Source organism: Equus asinus, chromosome 3 (assembly GCF_041296235.1).
Source record: "Equus asinus isolate D_3611 breed Donkey chromosome 3, EquAss-T2T_v2, whole genome shotgun sequence".
NCBI classification, from domain to species: Eukaryota; Metazoa; Chordata; class Mammalia; order Perissodactyla; family Equidae; genus Equus; species Equus asinus.
Window position 1 is genome coordinate 51,021,613 of NC_091792.1, and position 22,040 is coordinate 51,043,652.

General features: G+C 38.4%; 1 protein-coding gene across 3 annotated transcripts in view; it reads left to right on the plus strand.

Annotated features, from left to right (window-relative positions):
• KLHL2 (kelch like family member 2) overlaps positions 1-22,040 on the plus strand; it is a 107,522-nt gene that overhangs the window by 28,597 nt on the left and 56,885 nt on the right. For all 3 annotated transcript variants that reach the window (XM_044767005.2, XM_044767006.2, XM_070505028.1), the window contains one exon: positions 2,767-2,888. In XM_044767005.2, the coding sequence (XP_044622940.1) occupies positions 2,767-2,888 (122 nt within the window). The remainder of the gene's footprint in view (positions 1-2,766; positions 2,889-22,040) is intronic.

Here is a 22,040-nt window from a genome sequence, read left to right on the forward strand (position 1 = left end):
TGTGTGAATATCCTAGTATAGCTTTAGAGTTCTGCATGATCAAAACACAGAAACAAAATACTCTCATCCGGAGATAGACTATGGGAAGTTAAAAATGATACAAGATACACTCTGTACAGTATCATTGGATATCCTTTAAAAATGCATTATCAAAAGTAAATCTCATAAAACCATACTGATTAAGGATTTCATCTATAAACACAGTAAAGGGCCATAACTAAGGTAATATGTAAAAACTAGAATTAGATCTAAATAACTTTACATCTGTCTTTAGTATGTGTTTTGTTTCTTAGGTAGTTTTTGGAATTTTTCAACTATTACTGCAATCTGTGGCAACCTATTTGTTTTTGTTGCTGCTTTTGTAAATTAATATGAAAAATAAAGATTAAAACGTTTCTAAAGCAGTATATGATAGAGATTGGATTTGTTGAAAGTAGCTAGATACAATTTTTTGGGAGAGGTGTAGTTAATATTAAAAATGACACATAAGGAGAGGCCAGCCCAGTGTCATAGTGGTTAAGTTTGCATGCTCCGCTTTGGTGGCCTGGAGTTTGCTGGTTCGGATCCTGGGCACGGACCTATGCACAGCTTGTCAAGCCGTGCTGTGGCAGGTGTCCCACATATAAAATGGAGGGAGATGGTCACAGATGTTAGCTCAGGGCCAGGCTTCCTCAGCAAAAAGAGGAGGATTGGCCGTGGACATTAGCTCAGGGCTAATCTTCCTCAAAAAAAAAAAAAAGACACATAAAGAATATATGAATTAGCAAAGTGTCTCTTATAGCAGCAATACCTTAAAAACTATAATATTAAAAACTGCTTGGCAGAGGACTAATTATTTTTCAGTCATATATGTAAATCAAAGTCAGACTGGTATTTGTCTAAGCTAAGCCTAAGTCCTAAAGGGTGAATTCAGTCCTTGAGAACTAAGTTCATGGCTTTATGCTTGTGTGGCCCCAGACCCTGCAGGGCTTCGCACATCACAGGGGCCCTGTAGATGAATTAGGTGTGGCCTTTGTCTAAAGTCCAAGTCTAAGTGCTTCACTTTGGGCACAGAAGAATTCTCGATGATACAGATTCCATCTGTCTACAAGCTGCAGGAAGACAGTAGGTTAGAGGGAGGTGCCTTATTTGCAGATGGAGAATTATATTTCCGTGTTCCTTGGCCCTCCATTTTTCCCATCTCCTTTAAGGGGAGGAGAAAAACGTGCTAAGGCAGCAGACGTGTAACTCAGTCCTGTCTTCTTGCTACATAGGCGTATGTAATACCTCTTTCTTATTAACTATCTCTCTTCCCTTGTAGTTCTGATGGATGTTTTTCCCCCTGGGAAGTAGCAGGGTAGTTTTTGAGCAATTTCAGCTCTTAAAGGGAAAAGAGCTTCTTTCTGAGATCTTGTCAGAGATCATCTCCAGGGAAGCATGCAGTTAAATGTACATCGCTATTAGTATTTCTCTCCTCCCAAGGTTTGTGTTTGCAAAGGATATTTGTGTAATTATAGATTCCCATAGGCTTTTCTGATAGTTTACAATTGCTGACAGTTCACTTCTTCTGAAAAAGAAATTAACTTTCAAGACATCTTGAGGTCATTGTGTTGTTATTCTAACAGGAGATGCTGGATTAAGGTAAAGGTGAGGGGTGGCAGCATTGTTCTTCATGCTGATGATGCTTTTATCTCTAACACCTAATGAATTCCAGGACCAAACCTTTTTCCTAAAGTGTCTCATCGTGTACAACATTATTTTTAGACTATAGTTGTTTTTCATTGAAGTTTTCTTTTCCCACCATTTGATTGCTTATGTCTCGCTATATCTTGGGTCATTTTCTGTTGTCCACATGTGAGTGCTCAAACCTACTTCTGGCTTTCCCCACATCTCCTTGGTTTAGGGGCCATCCCTTCTCTTTTCTGCTTCCCTGTTTCTTTCTACAAGAGAGGATCTTATTTGTGATTCCTGAATGCTTCATTGGTTCAATGGGTGATTAGAAGGGAAGTCTCATACCACTTTTTAGCAGGCAGTGATGTGAAAGAGTATCTGGGTTTAGTAGTAAATGCTGGTATGGAAATGACTGGAGCATGAAGTTCCTGGGGCTGGCAAACAGGAGCGGATGACAAATAGGAATGGAACTGGGCTAGAAGATCACTGTTCAAGCCTTTGTCTTTGCCTAATTCTTTTTGATCCCTCTTTTGTCTTGCATTCCCTCAGCATCTTGGGTAACTTGTGTTCTAATTTTTGCTTGAAAGAGGATCGTGTCCTCCCCCTGAGGGCAGAGCCTCTGTGTCCAGCGCAGGCCACACCTGCCCATGGCAGGCACTGATGTGCTTGTTGAATGAATGCTGCTAATCAGATGGGGCCTTTGCAGTAAGTGCTCATTGTTCTTAGTGAGAAGGGGTAACATTTTGACTATTTAATCTGGAGTAGAAATCCCCAAAGGAAACAAACTTCTCAAAAGCATGGACCCCCAAAAAAAGCATAGACAGCGTTGGACACTGAACCTGTAATGCCACAGGTATTGTAGTTAATGCAGTTGGACATGTGGCATGTTCATTGTTGATGTGATTTTCAGGTCTAAGGGGTAACAAAAGTTCGTTTTATGGTTTGCTGAGGTAAGCTTTTAGGGGAGGTAGGAGAATGTTTCAGACCTGCAAAAAGTGGCGATCATTTGCCTACTGAATAGAGTGAGTGGCAAGAAAAGTGATCAGTCTGTCTTGGCGTTGGTATTTCCTCAGCAGTGTCTTGCTGTAGCGTCACTCTTTCTTCTTTGTGTTTTAGGTGAGATGAGTGAGAGCCGAGCAAAGAGAGTTCGAATAAAAGAGGTAGACGGCTGGACCCTGAGGATGCTAATTGATTATGTTTACACTGCAGAAATTCAGGTTACAGAAGAAAATGTACAGGTAAGAGCAAACACTCATACCATTTAGCTCGTTATACATGTCAGTTTTTCAACTCAAAAAAGCATACCCACACAGTATACATTTTGTACCAAAGTGCTAGAATTCGTTGTTAAAACTGCATTTCCAAGAGACATTTGGAATGATTATATCTTTTTAATAATGTTTCTGATTTCAGTATCTTTTATATTCTTAAAGTTCTAAGATACAAATCCTTTAGTTCTGTGAATGTTGCTTGTTCTTTTGTGAAAACACTGTCATATTCATTTATAACTACTGATTGATGCTGCCCACATTTTTCTTTATTCTCTTGAAGGCTGAAGTCTACAAAGGATGTTTTTGACTGCCAAGAGCCTTTACTTCTTTTACTGTTTCAGCATCCTCTCTAAGTGATTCTGGAGTTTAGCTAAAATTTGACATTACTTCTTCCTTACTTTGTATAAAGAACAAATGTTTTGTATGTATGATGTAAATGTTTAAATGGTACAGATGGACAGTATATGGAGTAGAAAGTGAAAGTCCCTCTTTAAAACTGCCCTTCCCTTTCTGCCCACCCCATCCCACACTCGTTTGATCCACTCTCCTTCCCCAGAGGGTATCCTCTGCTATCTGTTTGATGTGAATCTTTTCAGACCATCTTCTATGCAGTTACACACACGCACACACACGCACACGCACACACACACACACACACAGTTTTCATGACATAATATATTTTTACTATACCTGTTGTTCTGCAATTTGCTTTTCTCACTGAACAAGGTGTCTTAAAGTTCTTTACATGTCAGTGCATATGGATCCAGCTCATTCTTTTGTGTGGTATCTCTTATGTTAGTCAGCACATGTGATTTTTCACCTTTACAAAAGTGTTGCAGTGAACGAGCATTTTTATATTTGCATCCAAAAATTTTATGGGGTAGATTCTTTAAAATGTCCTTTGTGGATCAAAGGATACATGCATGTTTTAATTTTTGATAGATATGCCAAATTGCCATCTAAAAGTTTGTATTTATTTGTACTCCTTCCAAAAGGTAAACTGTGTTTTGAGGACAACAGAAAGAGTTAGGATTAACTTCTTAAGAAATAGTATCTAAGTTCTGCTTGCACCCAAGTAGGAAATTATGGGTTCAATCTTTTGTCCCTGGTAATTACTTGAAATATGATACAAAATATTTGAATTTGGAGACTGAAGTCTTTGCATTTTAACTTAAGACATGCCATTATTAAATCTGAAATATTGGCAGTGATAAGGCCTCCTGGTGATCTTTCCCGGATGGCCTCGGTAATCTTTGCGTGGAAGTCCCGTTTATGAGATAAGGCGTTTGAAAAACCTTAGTTGATATGGAAATTGTGTATAAAGGTGTGAATCAGATGCTAGGTGAACATTTTTTTAACATGGAAGACAGTGTTTGGTACATGTCATGAGATAACAGTACTGACATGTCATCTCGCTCTGGTCCTTTCTGTGCAGTTGGGCTATTTGCTGGATTCTGGGGCATTGTTTTCAACAAGACTGTATCTTGGGTTTCTTTTTGCTCCTTTGTTTTATTCATTTGAGGCAAATGGGCCTCATTTTGCCCTATATCTGATCTTCAGCAAGTGAATTACTGATTGTTTTCTTTGATACACGCAATGTGTCAGATGGGGAAAATTGCAAAAGATGATTTAGGCCTAAGAGACCAGACTGTGTGAATTCAGCACTGAGTGTTGTTTGCACTGGTTCTTGTGGTGGACACATTCGCCTATGAGGAACTGAGAGAATGCCTCTCATGTTTCCTTTAATAACGATCACGTTCCAGTCCTGAAATATTAGTCATTACAGCCTTTCATAAAACCTCTTGCCATGGTAATTTGCCTTTTGTGTATTTTGCTCAGCTCTTAGAGGAATGCATTCAAAGAGTTGTGTTTGGCAGACTTATTAAATGCTTAACTTTGGTATAGTGTTTTTGGAAGAGGGATGTCTCTTTAATAAAGGAATATCTTGGTATGTAAAGCCTTATTTTATGTTCCATTGAAAAATCCTTGTTTTAGAAAAGGTGATTTGGAAATAAAATCGATTAAAATAAGCTACCTTTTCCATACAAATATTTTTCAATGAAATACAAAATAAGGGTTTATCTATCAAGATACACCAAACTGCCCTTTCCTCTATTTTGTGTATTTTTATCTGTCTATTCTTTGTTAAATCTTTCTTGTAAGTGCTATTTACCTTAAGGAAAGGAACGGTATGGTAGAGGTATGTAGTCTTCTTATTAATGTTAAGCTAAAGTTTTTTTTTTTTTTGAGGAAGATTAACCCTGAGCTAACTACTCCCAATCCTTCTCTTTTTGCTGAGGAAGACTGACCCTGAGCTAACATCCATGCCCATCTTCCTCTGCTTTATGTGTGGGATGCCTACCACAGCATGGCTTATTGCCAAGCGGTGCCATGCCTGCTCCCGGGTTCTGAACCAGCGAACCCCAGGCCGCTGAGAAGCGGAATGTGCTAACTTAACTGCTGCACCACCGGGCCGGCCCCTAAACTGAAGTTTTAAATGGTCCCAACTGGAAGCCCTGCTCTGAGTCTATCTGCATTGAGATTGCTGACTCTGGGGACAGAACTTTCTGTAATTCAAATGTTGTAGGTATATTTTCTTATTAGATCTAGAAATCAAATCAAGTCAAATCTCTTGTCAGGTGCACCTCCCTTTTGTCAGTTTCTGTTTTAGTAATAAAGTACAATTTTAGGATAGCAGGCGTCTTAGTCTTTTCTTTGGGATTGCATGTTTTTATGTAGAATCATAGTGCCGTTGAAGGCTGAGGTCCAGCTGTCTTAGAGTCAGTTGGTGAAAGAACAGGACCATAAGCCTGGTTTCCTTGATTCCTAGTTTAGGGTCCCTTCTGTGATACCATGCAGTCTTCTTAATACATAAATTTAAGAAATATGTAATAGCTATTTGAAGGGAAGGTTGTTAACTTTGGATCAGAATGAGGGAATGAGGTAATTTGAAAAATTAACTCCGAAGGAGGAGCAGTTGCTACTGTATTACACAAGTAATAGGGCTTTAATTTTTGGCTGTGGAAGGTTTCCCTGATTTATTGATTTATTTTTTTAGTGTTGTTTTTTTTGTTTAAGTTTTTAAACTTTAGTTGTGAGTTTGGGTATTTGTTTTTATTTGTAGCAAGGTTGGGGAATAATTTGAGCCGCATCAATTTATATATATATTTTAAAGAGAAATAAAAGGAGAATACATATCTTACCTTCACCGTGCTTTTAATTGAACTTTTTTGTTGTTCCTGTTGAGTAAGTTAAATTTGACTTGTGTTTAGAGTTTCAAATCAAATTTTATAAACTTTATAAATCTGGAAACAGAAAATAAGGCCAAAAGCTACCATAAAGTATGTTTTTAAACTTTTCTGGGGTCGTGGTCTCCTTTGAGAATCTGATGAAAAACTGTAGAACCTTTCCCAACTAAAGTACACATAAGCATGTATGCATGTTTTTCATACACTTTCAGAGAATTCATGTACTTTATCTCTCCCTCACAATTAAGAATACTTGGCTTTATGTATATATGTAGAGTTTTCACATGGGTTTATTTTCAGCTATGTGCTAGGCGTTTTACATGTCTCATTTGATACTCACCACCATATTAGATAGATGTTACTCCATTTTGCAAATGAGAAAGCTCAGGAAGGTTAAGTAAGCAAACATCACACAACAACTATTAATTTGTCATTAACTAGTGTTACTTAAAAAGAGAGTTTATAAATTTGAAAATAAAAATATCTTTATAACCAAAAAGTATCTTTTTCATTATCCAAAAATTATTGAAAGTGTACTCCTCTTCATTTGATGGGTTGATTAACGTTTTTGGAGAATCCTAAAAGATCTTGAATATTTCAGAACGTTCACTCATTGCTAGATTTGTGGTTTTGTTACGTATATTTTGACTTCTCAGCTTTTGGTATTTGTTTTGGCTTACTAAAAGTAGGTAAGAGTTTTTCACTCGACGTAAGTATGAAAAACAAAGATAAGCATGTTAATAGACAGTGCCAGTATAAGTAAATGCTCTTATTCCCAAGTTAATATTATTCCCAAGTTAATATCATCCACAGATTCTGTCTACATTAGGACTTTTATTATTTGGGGAGAATTTAAGAAGCGTCTGATAATTTTGAGTGGATGGGTTTTAAATAGTTCATGAAACTTACATGTTGCATAAATTGAAGTTATTTGAGAGAGAAAATCTCGTCCTTTTAGAAAAGGAACAGAATTTAAATGAGAGTTTTTCAAGAGACATTTAAAATTAATTCTTGGTAATAAACACAACAGAGTGTTTAATGCAGTCTCAGTACAGTAGAAAATTCAGTATAGCGTGTCCATTTTATTGATGGTGTAGGGCGGGTTGTTTTTGTTTATTTTAGACGTGAAGTACTAGCAGTATACTGTTGTGTAGCATTTTACCCATGAGGCCTTCCTAAAAGGAGGGCGTCATAGGGACGGGCTTCCACGGTGGGAGGCCTATTTGATATGGTTGACCACTTAATCAAAAAAAATGCTATTATGGGGCCGGCCCGATGGTGCAGCGGTTAAGTGCGCACATTCCGCTTTGGCGGCCCCGGGGTTCACTGGTTCGGATCCTGGGTGTGGACATGGCACCGCTTCGCAAGCCATGCTGTGGTAGGCGTCCCACATATAAAGTAGGGGAAGATGGGCACGGATGTAAGCTTAGGGCCAGGCTTCCTCATCAAAAAGAGGAGGATTGGCAGCAGTTAGCTCAGGGCTAATCTTCCTCAAAAAAAAAAAAAAAGCTATTAAAATGGAGAAACCATTAAAAAAGAGTACATGTATACCCTAAATATTTTATTTTAACCTAAAACATATAACTATGCAATTGTATGCCAATCTTTTGTTGTAAAACTAAGTATGGTCAGCTACTCGGAAAGCCACGTACTCTTTCTTGCACGTACCACACCATAACGATGCATCAATTCTAATTTTCCAGTTGTTTTTGAAGTGCAGCAAGAACTGAGACACTTGAAGAGAAATCTCAATGCAAAGTCATCTTCAAATTATACAATTTCTCTTTCATTCCTCCCACGTCTAATGTGATAAAAAAATTTCTTTTTGCAGTAACGCATTGATCAAGTCAATCTAAAGCAATGAACTTAGTTTTCATAGAGACAGCTCTCTTTTTATACTCACATTTCATTGGAGTACATTTATTTATTTAAATTATGTAATTTCAGTAACATATGCAAGTGTCATAAACAGATTTGGGAGCAAATCCAACATGTATGAGTTGATAAAATTTAACTCAGCTGGCAGGACAGAAGTGTGCAAGGATATTAGATGGTACACTTTACAGAGGTTGGGCATAAGTAGAGTTGGTTAATTAGGTGAGTAGGTTAAGCAGGAGTTGGTACCAAGTGCTTTTGCTGTGTATATTTCGGCGTTGTGTAGATAAACATTGAAATAAGATTCCCATTAGATGGATATTTATTTTTTAAGTGGATATTGAAGACACTCTGTTAGTTCAACAGACATTGATGGAGTATCTGCTAAGTTCTCGGTCCTGGGGTAGGTCTAATGCTACAAAAAATGAACAAGGAACAAAGCGCAATAGAGTATAGACTTAGACTGGATTTGAATCTTGGCTTTGCTATTTAAATATCATGTGACCTTGTCCAAATCTCTTAACTTCTCTGAGTCTCATTTTCTTGTCTGTAACATGGGGTAGTTCTTCTTATATAACAGCTGGTGGAACATGAGGCAGTAGATAACTGGTTTATGTGGAAGTGAGACATGCTGGGACTTCACTGAAAGCCAGGTTGGAATTGAGGCTTGAGCCATAAATGAATGGGGCCAGGAATAGGGGCACTGATCTGGGAGAGCAAGCACTCAGTAAATATTTTTAAAACTGAGGGTAGCTGGTAGTCCAAATTTAAATGTTCAGGGATGAATGGCAACTTCAGGTCTGAATGAGGTGCTGGAGGGGGCATGGCAGCAGGAGTCTCGTGTGGTGGTGGTGGTGGTGGTGATCGTGATGGTGGTGATGGTGCCTGCTCTTAGATTGATGACCAGTGTCTTTGGTCTAGGAAGAGCTTGTTTGAGTGAACAGTGATTCAAGTCTACAGCTCCTATGTTTTAGCTTGTCTGGGAAGAGACTTGGTAAGGTCTAGGCAATTGTAATGGCCACAGCCAAGTAAGTGTGGGATCATGCAGAGTCCATATTCCCATTAGGGACTGGACAGCAAATCCAGGATCTGGGGCCACGCCCAATCCGTGGGGCTTTAGGGCTCACCTGTGGCTTGGTACTCATGAGGATACTTCAGGGAACACACCACATTTAGGGCAGCAAGATTAATGACAGCACATAAAGACTGATTAAACTGCTAATGAACTTTGCAGTCTTGGTCAGGATTAGTTTAGGACTGAATTGGACTGAACTTGAAGATCTGCAGCTTTTGAGATCTGCAGCTAGACCAGGCTAGGTCAGGTGAGGATTAATAACCATTTTATTGCTTTTTATACATGGCTTCCTCTTTCCCCTTCCTACTTCTAAGGTATTGAGCTTTCTCATTTTTCCACTGCTAGTATTGATCCTGATGAATTCCAATTTTCAATAATAGTTCATTAAAAATTTATGGAGCATCTATTATATGCCAGGCAATGTTACAGCCATTGACAATGCAATATTAAGCAAGACGGGCAAAGCCCCTGTCCTCAGTGCCTTCACAGCCTATTACCTTTACAGGGTAATAGGTGTTTCTAGTGACTCTATATGTGTGTACATTATCCAGTGTGCATCATTCCCAGGATCAAGGTACCTATGTGGTAGAATTAGTAATCAGAATCGTTTGGTGAGCATGGAATTAGAGAGAAGGGGGTTTACTTCAAGTGGATAAGGGAGGCCCCTAATGAACTATCATCCTACTACAAAACATAATATTCTAGTGACCAGAATATTGGTTGAGTGCCATCAGATCCAATGTCTCTACCCTGTGTGGTACCCAGAAAAACTCTGACAAATAATTGCTCTTCAGATAACCCATTTCTGAACATCTTATAATCTGGTAGTTGTCTTTTTCTGCCTTCAAGCAGTTGAGGATGTGACAAACTCTACGAGCCGCAGTGGCTCACTGAGGCCAGGCCTCTCAACTAGAGGACAGGGGGCCTGAGTATTTTGAATTCTCATCTATCTCCATATAGAAATGAAATAACATGGGACCATTTTGCACCTTATATTAAAAGTAATTCCTCTGGGTGCCAGCCCCATGGCTGAGTGGTTAAGTTGCTGCACTCCGCTTTGGCCACCCAGGGTTTCGCTGGTTCGGATCCTGGGCGCGGACCTAGCACCACTCATCAAACCATGCTGAGGTGGCATCCCACAAAGCAGAGCCAGAAGGACCTACAACTAGAATATATAACTATGTACTGGGGGGCCTTGGGGAGAAGGAGAAAAAAACAAGAAGATTGGCAACAGATGTTAGCTCAGGTGCTAATCTTTAAAAATAAAAAGAAATTTCTCTGTCAAAGACTATAACTATATACTTGATTATGTTTTAAGCTTAGTTACGGTCATGTTCCAGATCTGCCTTTTAGTTATCTTGATGGAATGACCATTTTCCATTCTCAACCATACATTTAGAAATCGCCCAAGTACCAAAGAAGTTGAGTAGAAGGCTCTTCTTCAAGGTGAACAAAAACATCTACTGAGCGGTTTTGTAAACGTTTTTAGCAGCATTTTAGAATAAAATTATTTGAGTATAACGCTGCATATTTAAATTACTGTTGAGCATCTCAGAAAATAATGAGCCCTGAGATTGGCCCTCTGCTAAAAAACCTCATGGCCCAGTAGACTCTGGCTAATTATCATACTAGAATTCAGAGCTCAAATCTTGAATTGACTTGAAGAATGGCCTTGAGAAGACATTAACCTTGCTGTCTGTTTTCCAGCTATTAATTGAGGCTAATAATGCTTTGACACCTCATGGAAATGCTGTAAAATATACCAGGTAAAGCTCGTAAAAGTATTAAAGTGCCCTATGAGTATTAGGCAGAAATAGGAAATGGGGCAGTATAGGAAGACTTGAGGTGTGAGGAAGACGACGATGACCTCATTGAGATTGTTTGTGATCCCTGGGTAAAAAGTGGTTCATAAAACTTTGCCCTCACTCTTTATATTATGAATCAGGATATATATTTGTGACCAAAACCAAAAATTCTTAATTTGCTATAGATTTCTCTCCACCCAACAACCAACAAGTCTTGTGTGTTTGGGTTGGTGTGGAGATTGCACTCTTGGGTGATTACAGTACTGTTTTATATCTTTGATTTATAATCGTCCTTTTCCACTGGTTTGACACGTGGTGGCTGGAGGGAAAGTGATATTTGTCCCAGCAGAGTCTGTGGAAGGCTTATTGTTTTTCCATTCATGTTCTATTTCTCTTATGAGGCAGAGAGTAAGTCCCTTCTGACTAAAAGGGTTTGGCATGTGATGTGCTTGGAAAATGCAGGTTAAAACTTAAAAAACTACATTAAAATGCCTTGACTCAAACCTTTAGGATTAGTGGTGTTTGTGGTATAGCAATGGGAAATCCTATCATTGGAGTGAATTTATCTGACATTCTAAAATCTAGAAATCTCTTAACCCTAGTATTTTATCACTTTACCAGAATAGTGATAATTTTAGTTTATCATTATCCAGAGGCACAAAATGATGAATTTCCTTTATATTAATAATTACTATAAAATTTTAAATTGTTTGCAATTGAGTTTTTATGTTGATTGTATTTTATGTTTTAAGCTTGAACTTGGTAAGCCTCATAATTTTAATCAAAATATTTGATCAACTAGAACATCCATTTTCCAATCATGCCAGTTAAATTATATTTTACTCTATATAAGTTAAAAGCGTAGAACAGATGAAAAGTTTATTTAAAATTTAGTATGGAAGAAGCCAGTGAAGTCAGCTAGTTTGAGAAAATCTAGAAGCTTTATTATAAGGATGTCTTATAAAACTAGATGAACATCACACTTGAAGTGGTTTTTTAAGTTCCTGTTTGGAGAAGAGGTAGGTACTCCAGAAGCATTGGTAATTATGTTGCTTGTTGTGGCTTTATATTATTAAAATATATGATCTTTGAAGATGTCCACATGGTTGTCATTTTGCGATTCATGTTCTTTTTTTTTTTTAAGATTTTATTTTTTTCCTTTTTCTCCCCAAAGCTACATAGTTGTATATTCTTCGTTGTGGGTCTTTCTCGTTGTGGCATGTGGGACGCTGCCTCAGCGTGGTTTGATGAGCAGTGCCATGTCCGCGCCCAGGTTTTGAACCAACGAAACACTGGGCCGCCTGCAGCGGAACGCGCCAACTTAAGCACTCGGCCACGGGGCCAGCCCCGTGATTCATGTTTTAAGTAGCTTCATGTGGTACATAAAAGGCATTTATCTCAATGAATAGAAAATAACATTGTCCTCTTATGACTTAGCATCTTATAAGCAAGGTTGTGGTGATTTAAGCAGGGATGAGAGGAGTCGGATATAAATCAAAGTTCTTATTAGGTGGATTTTTTTCGTGATCTTCGATCTTTGCCTCCTGTTGTTGAGGTCTGGAGCCTGCGTTGGGGGGTAGCACATTTGCATCAGGCTTGTTGCTAGTGTTAAGGGTCTCTCTCTCCAAACCAGTTCAGGTGATGAGAGTATAGACTTGTTAAATTACCTGTGGTTCTGGCATATTTGGTTTGAGATAAGCTGGACCTTGATGTCTTAATCCCATTGTCAGTTTAGTAAAATTTATGTGCTTCTGATCGTCTGGTTTAAGTGTGCTTGTGCCTTTCCGCAGGATATAAAATTTATGAAAACTTTATTTCTAGTGGAAATTGAGTATAGCTATATCACTGACATGTATTCACAAGCTGCTATTTTAACTTTTTGAATACTACTGTAGAAATTTGGTCATGTAAATAGATTTGATTTTTTGGGGGGGGTTACTTTCTTATTTTGGATTCTATCAAATAGGATTATTTTCCATTTAAAAAATTTGTTTGATAATTTATAAATGCCTTCCACTGACCTCTGGTTAATCTCTTAGTGTAGGCTTAAAGCACTCATTGTTTTTTCCTGATGGAGTATAATTTACATACCATAGATCTTAATTGTTCTATTTGCTGAGTTGTAACAAGTGCACACACCCATGAACCCACACCCAAAGCGAGAAATCGAGCATTTATAACTTCAAGCCTCTTCCTAATAAATCCCTCACCCCTTACTCCAGGCAACAACTGATACGATTTCTGTTAAATAGGTGAGTTTTGCCTGTTGTTGAACTTCACATCAATAGACTTTATTGCTGCGTACTCCATTGTGTAGATTTACTGCAGTTCAGCATGTTGATGGACACGTGTTTAAAGTTTTTGGCTGTTATGAGTAAGACTTTAAAGCACTTTGATAAGGATCATTGAGAACAGCACATATTCTGTAATTAAGCTCTAATTGGGATCAGGGAGAGGCTATGAGTAAGATGGATGAAGTTACTTATTGCCTATTAAATGTGATTTTATTTTATTATTATTTTGTTGAACCTGTGCTTTCCTATCATGTATTTTCTCACTTTTTATTTTCTATCAATAATTTGATTTTATAATCTTTCTTTCACATGTCAAGCCTAGACTTTGAGAAACAAAGTTGGGAGATAGTGTATGCATATTACAGACAGAGTTGGGTGTAGAGAATATAGAATAATTTTTGGTGAAAAATAACATGCAACTGGAAAAGAGCTATTTGTCCAAGCAATAAGAGGGTGTTACATGTGTGAGAATCTATGTATGTGTGTATGTCTGTCTGTGTGTTTTGACTTAGCATTATTTTTAAGAAAACAAAAAAAATCTTAAAAAAATTGTTTGGAGCCTGTTCAGCTTTGAAAAAACTCCAGTGAAATAAACTTGGTAGTCTATGGGGGCCTCTGAATAATATACCCCAATTTAGAAAGAAGATGAAGAAGGAGGTGGCATAGAAGAACAGGAGAGAGGAGAGGAAGAGGAGGGAGTTGTATGTAATAAAGTAATGCAGTCCCTGGGGAGCTGTTTGGATGACTTCCCCTGGTCTAGGGAATGACTGCTACAAAAAGGAGACAATGAAGATAAATTATTTTGACAATTGTATTTATCAGTTGATTTGGTGATTATCATCCGCAGTTGTGAATATATCCATGCAGCACCTTTGCAAAGCCAGCACTGTGATTAGTCCCTTATATTAAGAGACTCACATCTTAGCTCTGTTGTTTGAGCTAACTGATAATCTTGGCACCTTAAACTTGCTTGCTTATATTTTAATTTAAAAAAAAATATTTTTGAGGCCTACGAAGGTACTTGTTCGTCCCAGTTTTCTTCTTTAGACAGTAGGTTGATGCCTCAATCTCACCAGCCTGATGGAACTAGTTTAAATTCTGTTTTTGGAAGGTGGATGCAGGGTCAGTGATAGTCTGTTAGTCTGTTCTTTAGTTATTTATGAAATTCTGAGCTTGTGGAAAGGAAGAATCCTGGAGGATCTAAAGGAGATGCAGAAGGCACTTTTGATCTATAGGAGTAAAATGCATGTTCAGTTAGTCGAGAGACCAGCAGTCATGTTTTTTGATCGTGGTGACTTTCAAGAGGGAGGACTAAACGAGAAGAGATTAGGGTGGATTAGGTCTGATAAATGATAGTAGAAATAGAATAAAATATTCATTTGGGAAGAAAGGCCTGCCTACCTTCCGTGTTTCAGTCACTTTGCTAAGTGCTGACCTCATTTAGTTTTCATAACATCCTGGACAGAGGGTTGTTTTTTATGAAAGAGGCTAAGTGATTTTCTAGGGTCACACAGCTAGCATGGAGCATATCCAGGATTCAAGGCCAGAATTTTCTGACTCTAGAACCTCTGGTATGGTTTCCATTCTCCAGTTTTTTCATACTAACTCTGTTCTGCCCCCTGAGGCTTTATAGGAACTTGGTGACAGATTGGGGATTAATATCTGTAGCTCTTGAGTCCTTCAGTGCCTGTGGACTTCAGACTTTGAGATCCAAAGACCACTTGGAAGGGCAGGAGTGCTGGGATGATGGGAACTGTACATGAACCTCCTAAATAGGAGTGCTGCCTCTTAGAAGCTAGGCTCTAGGGTCACTGGTGTATTTGTCCATTTTGTTCATTCCCTATCCCTAGAACCTAGACTGGTGATTGGTAGTCATTAGATGCTCAGTAAATATTTGTTAAGTGAATAATAAAGGAACACTCATAGGATAGGCAGGCCCTGTTTGATGAAGCTGATCCTGCCAGGCAGGAGATCCTAGCAGGAGTGGGACAGGAGGAGAGGAGCAAGGGAACAAGCACTCTACATCTTCTGGGCAGGGACCAGGCGTAGGATTTCAGCCTCTGGGAGAACTGATCAGTACACAGCAAAGTAGGGCCAGGTTGCTTATGCTCGCTAGGAGAAGGGCCTTAGTTAGTGGCAGCAAAGGGAGAGGGGACTGGAACTGGGTCTGGGGAACAGAGGATCACAGTGCCCAAGGTCACATCAGCATTGGCGTAGGGTCAACTGGATTGAGCTGCTTAGTTAAGGCCCAGACATTCTCTCTGATTAAAGACAGGATTAGATCCACATCCAGTGCTGCCAGCTAGGAACTGATGGATGCAAGGGCAGGGAGCCAAGCTGTCATTAAGAAGACCAGTGGACCACTTTCTTTCTTTATGTCCACTATGTGTTAGAAAGAATAAATCATGTGGAAATGTTCAGTTGTTTGTTCTTTCTGTCTCTGTCAGTATTATCTTACTTTCAGAGTTTTTTGAGATAAAAGGAACTTGATGTCTGTTAAGTTTTTCTAATATGATTATAGGTTAAAGCTGTGTGTCCATTTAATTTTATAGTACGATTGTATGTTATTGCAAATATTTTAGAAATATTAATTTTTTAAAAAACCATTATTAGTCTTCATCGTCATTGATTATAATTTTGCATCATGTGGGCTTAACATAATTTACTTAATTGTTGCCATATTGTTCAATCTTTAGTTGTTTCTGTTTTTTCCCTACTCTTATAAGTAATAGTAAAGTAAAATTCATGTAGCCTATTCCACTTTTTAAACCGTTTTCTCAGGGTAGATTCCGAGAAACATACTTCCAGAGTCAAAGGCTTTAAAATTTATGTTTTTTGGTAGCTTTTGATGAATGCTGCCTATTTTCTTTCTAAGAGAGTTGCCTAGTTTACAGTGACAGCAAATATATGTTAGGGGCCAAGGCTTACTATACCTTCAGCTGAATGTTAAAAAAAAAAATTATATCAATAGTCATAAAGTGTGCTCTCATTAATTTATATTTGGCAACAAGTGAAGTATCAAATATATTTCCCATTTTTGTATGTGGTGTTTGTTCTTTCCCAAATTGCCCCTGATTATATCTGTTACTTTTGGAATATTTGATTGAAAAAGGAAGCAACCTTATGCTTATTGTGAAGGATCCAGCATAGAACGTCATCTTGTGAGGGAGAGAGGAAATCCTGGCATTCCGTTGTCATGGGGTTGAATGTTCAGTTCAATCCAAGAAAAAAAGTGTTGAATTAGAGCTAATGTACTAGTCTGGTCATGTGCCAGGCACTATGTTGAATGGTTGACCAACTTACTTAATTTTTTCAACAACTCTACAAGGCAGATGCTTCTTCATTATACACTTGAGCCACTCTTGAATAAGTTGGAGACTTTAGGGAAACCTTGGGTTAAAAATAATGGAAGAAATAGCTGTAACAGGGACAATAGTATAGGAGAGGTGGCTTTCAGCCTGCCTCAGACAGCCACATTGGCCCCAGATTTTTTCTTCCACAGTACCTTTGCTTTTTCACTTGGTTTATTATACCACTGGAAATGACATCAATTACAGATATATTCTGCTTAAGAGTCAGCGTCTCTTAAAACTTTAAATACCTCTGGAAGGATCTGTCTTGGAAGGTCTTGCGTTATTAACCATTAATGTGAATTAATAATAAGATAGCTTTCCTTTTGACCCTGCTGCAGTAGCTATCCTGAGGATGGAGCTTGGGTAGGGGTGTGTTGGGAGGAGGGAGGTCGAATAGGTGTATTTAGAGGATAAACACTTAGCAATCAGGAAAGGCAGACCTGGGTGGAAAATCATAGCTGAGTCCACAGAGCACAGGGCTGGCTCCCGGTGGCCGAGGCCCAGGGCTTTGAGATGTAGAAGTGTGAATGAGGTGGCAGGCTGCCAAGGACAGACATTTCCTATTTCAAAACTCTGCACTGGACCAGGTCTACATCCCAGAAAGAGGAAGGAAGCTTTCTTCTTCCTCCTTTCCTGTACCCAGTACCTCCTCAGTTCATGGCAGTCAAGTAGTAATATTATGTGTAATAATTTAATAATAGTATAATTTAATAGTGTTTGCGTAAATGTGCAGAGTATCAAGCAATCAATTGAATAAAATAAACTTGTGGAACATGACTTATTTATATATTGGGCACTAAATACAGATTTTGGAAGATATATGTTAATGAAATTTATAGGTTATATTTCATAATGAGACTTTCTTTAGTCCAACAGCGTACAGCTTCTTTAAGTTTGGGATAATTTCTTCCTTCTGCCCATGCCCTTTGAACAGTTGTTTGCTTGTTTGTTTCATGTCATTCCTGGCACACAAGGCCCTTGCATTTTAAATAAACAAGTGCTTCTGCTTTGAATATAAAATGGCTGAGAAATGAATACAAATCTGCTTTTTAGCAGTGCCCTTACTGTAAAGTAAGTGACTGAGGTCGGAGTTTTATGTCTGCGTGCTTTCATAGACATCTGGAAATCTTATATATGGAGTAATCAGACCCCTTGGTAGTTTCTTCTAATAAACATACTGTTAGGGGCTGGCCCAGTGGTGTAGTGGTTAAGTTTTGTGCACTCTGCTTTGGCGGCCTGGGGTTTGTGTATTTGGATCCTGGGCCATAGACCTACACACTGCTCATCAAGCCATGCTGTGGCAGCATCCCACATAGAAAAGATAGAGGAAGATTGGCTCAGATGTTAGCTCAGGGCCGGTCTTCCTCACTAAAAAAACCCAGAAAACTCCACACTGTTAGTGGCTTGGCATTTAAAAGACTTACTACATAAATTATTTCCTCCTGTGGAGTAAATGCCCAAGCTGAAAATAAACTACAGATCCTAATACCCAAGCAGAAGGAGTGTACTTGTCTAAGCAAAATGTCTTATGTGTAATTTGGCTTGTCAAACAACGTGCGGTAGGATGAAACCATCTTACTTTAAAATGTGCAGCTGGTGTAAGAGTGTCATATGGGTGCTAATTGTTTGGCTCGGGCATCTTCCATGTCTCGTGTTCTCCTTGTCTTCACTAGTCAGTGGTAGCTTTCCCCCAACTTCTTTGTTCATAGCAGAAAACGTCTCCACAGTATATTTACGCTTTTATGTGTTTCCATATGTTGGAAATCAGCATATCTAGATGGAAGTATTTTTTTTTCTATTTAACAAAATGATAGCATTTGAAGTTAAATTTGTTTAATCAGCTGGCCATGTTCTTTTACTTGGTATTTCTCCAAACATTTCAAGATACTGCTATTCACGTGAACAAGAGTAACACGTAGAGCCTACTTAATGTTCTACAAAACGCTAGCTTGATTATCAGAGGCCTTTAAGATTCGTGGTACTCAGAGGACAGGCCAAACTGAGGTGGCCTCTGGTGAGTGGTGGGTGATAGTCACTAAGTAAATAGCTTCCCTTACCCGTTGCTATCTTGGCTGGAATTCTAGAGATCCAGAAAGGCATTCCTTTACTTGCTTCTCCCTGACTTTATTTTAAACAATATGTGACTATTTAAATGCTGCATAGTCATTATTGAAAATTTAGAAAATACAAATAAAAAGAAGTAAATAGAAAACCTTCATACTACCACTAACCAGAAATAATCCCTATTAACAATTGTAGTACACTCCTCTAGTACTGTCTCTTTTTATGTGTATGTGTTTACGAAAAAGGGGATTGTAGTATCTATTTTGAATTAGCTTTTTTTAATTTGAGTTCATAATAGCTTACATCATTGTGAAATTTCAGTTGTACATTATTTCTTGTCTGTCACTACATGAGTGCTCCCCTTTACCCCCGTGCCCACCTCCCACCCCTCTTCCCCTGGTAACCACTGAACTGTTTGCTTTGTCCATGTGTTTGTTCGTATTCCACATATGAGTGAAATCATCTGGTGTTTGTCTTTCTCAGTCTGGCTTATTTCACTTAGCATAATTCCCTCCAGGTCCATCCATGTTGTTGCAAATGGGATTATTTTGTCTTTTTTATGGCTGAGTAGTACTCCATTCTACACACACACACACACACACACACACACACACACACACACACATCTTCTTTATCCAGTCATCAGTTGATGGGCACTTGGATCGTTTCCATGTCTTGGCTATTGTAAATAGTGCTGCGATGAACATAGGGGTACATATGTTATTTTGGGTTGTTGATTTCAAGTTGTTGGGTAGATACCAGTAGTGGGATGGCTGGGTCATATGGTAGTTCTAGTTTTAGTTTTTTCAGGAATCTCCATACTGTTTTCCGTAGTGGCTGCACCAGTTTGATTCCCACCAGCAGTGTATGAGGGTTCTCTTTTCTCCACACCCTCTCCAACATTTGTTGTTTTTAGTCTTAGTAATTATAGCCACTTTAACAGGTGTAAGGTGGTGTCTTAGTGTAGTTTTGATTTGCATTTCCCTGATGATTAGTGATGTTAAACATCTTTTCATGTGTTTATTGGCCATCTGTTTATCTTCTTTGGAAAAATGTCTGTTCATCTCCTCTGCCCATTTTTTGATTTGGTTGTTTGTTTTTTTGTTGTTCAGTTGTGTGAGTTCCTTATATATTATGGAGATTAAATCCCTTATAGGATATATGATTTGCAAAAATTTTCTCCCAATTGGTGGGTTGTCTCTTTGTTTTTATCCTAGTTTCTTTTGCCTTGCAGAAGCTCTTTAGTCTGATGAACTCCCACTTGTTTTTCTTCTGTTTCCCTTGTCTGAGAAGACATGGTATTCGAAAAGATCTTTTAAGTTCGATGTCAAAGAGTGTACTACGTATGTTATCTTCCAGGAGGTTTATGGTTTCAGGACTTAGCTTCAAGTCTTTGATCCATTGTGTATGGCATGAGATAATGGTCTACCTTCATTCTTTTGCATGTGGCTGTCCAGTTTTCCCAACTAGAAATTAGCATTTTATACTAAATATATTAGGAACACTTGTCTAAGTCCTTAAATATTTGTCTATTATATCTCTTTTGATACTTACAAAGTACTTAATTTTGTTGATAATATAGAATTTACTGCATCTGTCTCTTGTTATTGGACATTTAAGTTCTTTTCAATTTTTGATATTATAAGAAGCACTATAATTAATATTCTTATAACTAAGTATATTCACATTCATAGTTTGTCCCATGTGTAATAAAATAGCCTGTGGTTCCCCTGAAAGCAAGGCTTTTGTGCAGTTAGTTTATTTGGAAAGTGATCCAAGGGGGCAACAATGAGTGAATGGGGAATGAACTGGCAAGGAGGGAAAACCAATTCAAAATGTGGTATACATCTGGCCACAGCTAAATATGACATGGTAATTCTCACCAGGACCTTTTGAGGAGCCTTATGAAATGTGTCTTAGAGCTATCTGTTTAGGGAACAAAATGGTGCAGTATTTATCCATCATCTTCCTTTGGACCATTCTCCATTGGTCAGGGGTGGCCCCACAAGTGTCATTTCCCCTGCACTTCCAGATTGTGCAGGTGTGAGTGCATTTCCAGGGTAGGAAGCCAGAGAGAGGTATGGTAGGGGTTGGGGCTAGGCACTGTTAAGTTACAGTTTCACACAAGTGACCAAAGCCAGCTTGGACCTAGATGCTGCCGTGGTGGCTTGAGCAAGAGGTGGGGCTGAGCGGATTTCCAGTAGAACACAAGTATTCCGTGCAGATACATTCTAAAAAAAGAGTTTGTATTTCTGGGTCAAAATTCATTAAAAATTGTATCTCTTTTAAAATATATATACCCACGAGAGTAACAAATTAATTTACATTCAGGTTGATTCATTTATTAGGCACCTAGATATTCTTCTAGTACCTGAGATTACAACGGGGTAAAACAGATGTGACCCTACTGTCATGGAGCCAATATTCTTCTATGGGGAGAGAGATAGTAAACATGGGAGCAGATCTGTAAAATCAGTTCTAACTGTATGATGAACAAATGAAATGAAGTGATGCTGGTAGTAGTGGCCTGAAAGGGACCGAGACCATGCTGAGAACACCAGGGTCCAAGTGGAGAAGCTCGGGGTTGATGGAGTAGAGCTAAAGGAGAAACAGGAGGGAGGAGGCTGCAGAAAGGAGAGGTGAGACCTCGAGACAGATTGCCTCCTTTACGTTTTTTCTTAGGGCTTTCTAGAAATGCCCGGGAGAGATGTTTTAGCTTTTGGAATGTGGCCCTCCCTCACTATATAGGAATTAATCACTTTTAGATTCTTAGAATATATCATTAACATTCAGAATATATAGCAAATATAATTGCATTTTCTTTGATGTTTTTGGAACACGCTTCGGGATCTTAGAGTGCCTTGGGGTTATTTTCATCAATCGCAGGGTAACTACTGGTGAAGCATGTGGAAAATGAAGCAAATGGAAATGTGGCTGGGGGTTTATTGTGTCAACATAATTCCACTTCATATAAGAAGCAGCACCATTCAGCTGCTCTAGAGAACTTAGAAAAATTAGTTTTAAAGACATAAATTTATTCTTCAGACTTCTTAATTACAATGCCCAAGATATTTTTGTGACCTAAATGACAAATTAAGAAACGGTCTCTTTACATTGCTAGGTGTTTTCCCACATTTGTTACCAATAGTTTATCCACTTCGTAGACAATAAGCCATGAGATTGTGATAGCGCCAGATTAAAGCACATTCTTCCTTTTCAGTGACCTGTAAAAACCACAGGAATCAGAATGATATCTGATTGATTAGATATTGAAAGATTAGAATACTAAATCTGATCTCCCAAATCAGGGTTTTCTGAAGTTCAGTAATTTATGAGCCACCTTTATGACTTTGCTATATTCTCTACTGCTGATTCTATGAAATATTTCATGTTTTTCTCTACATT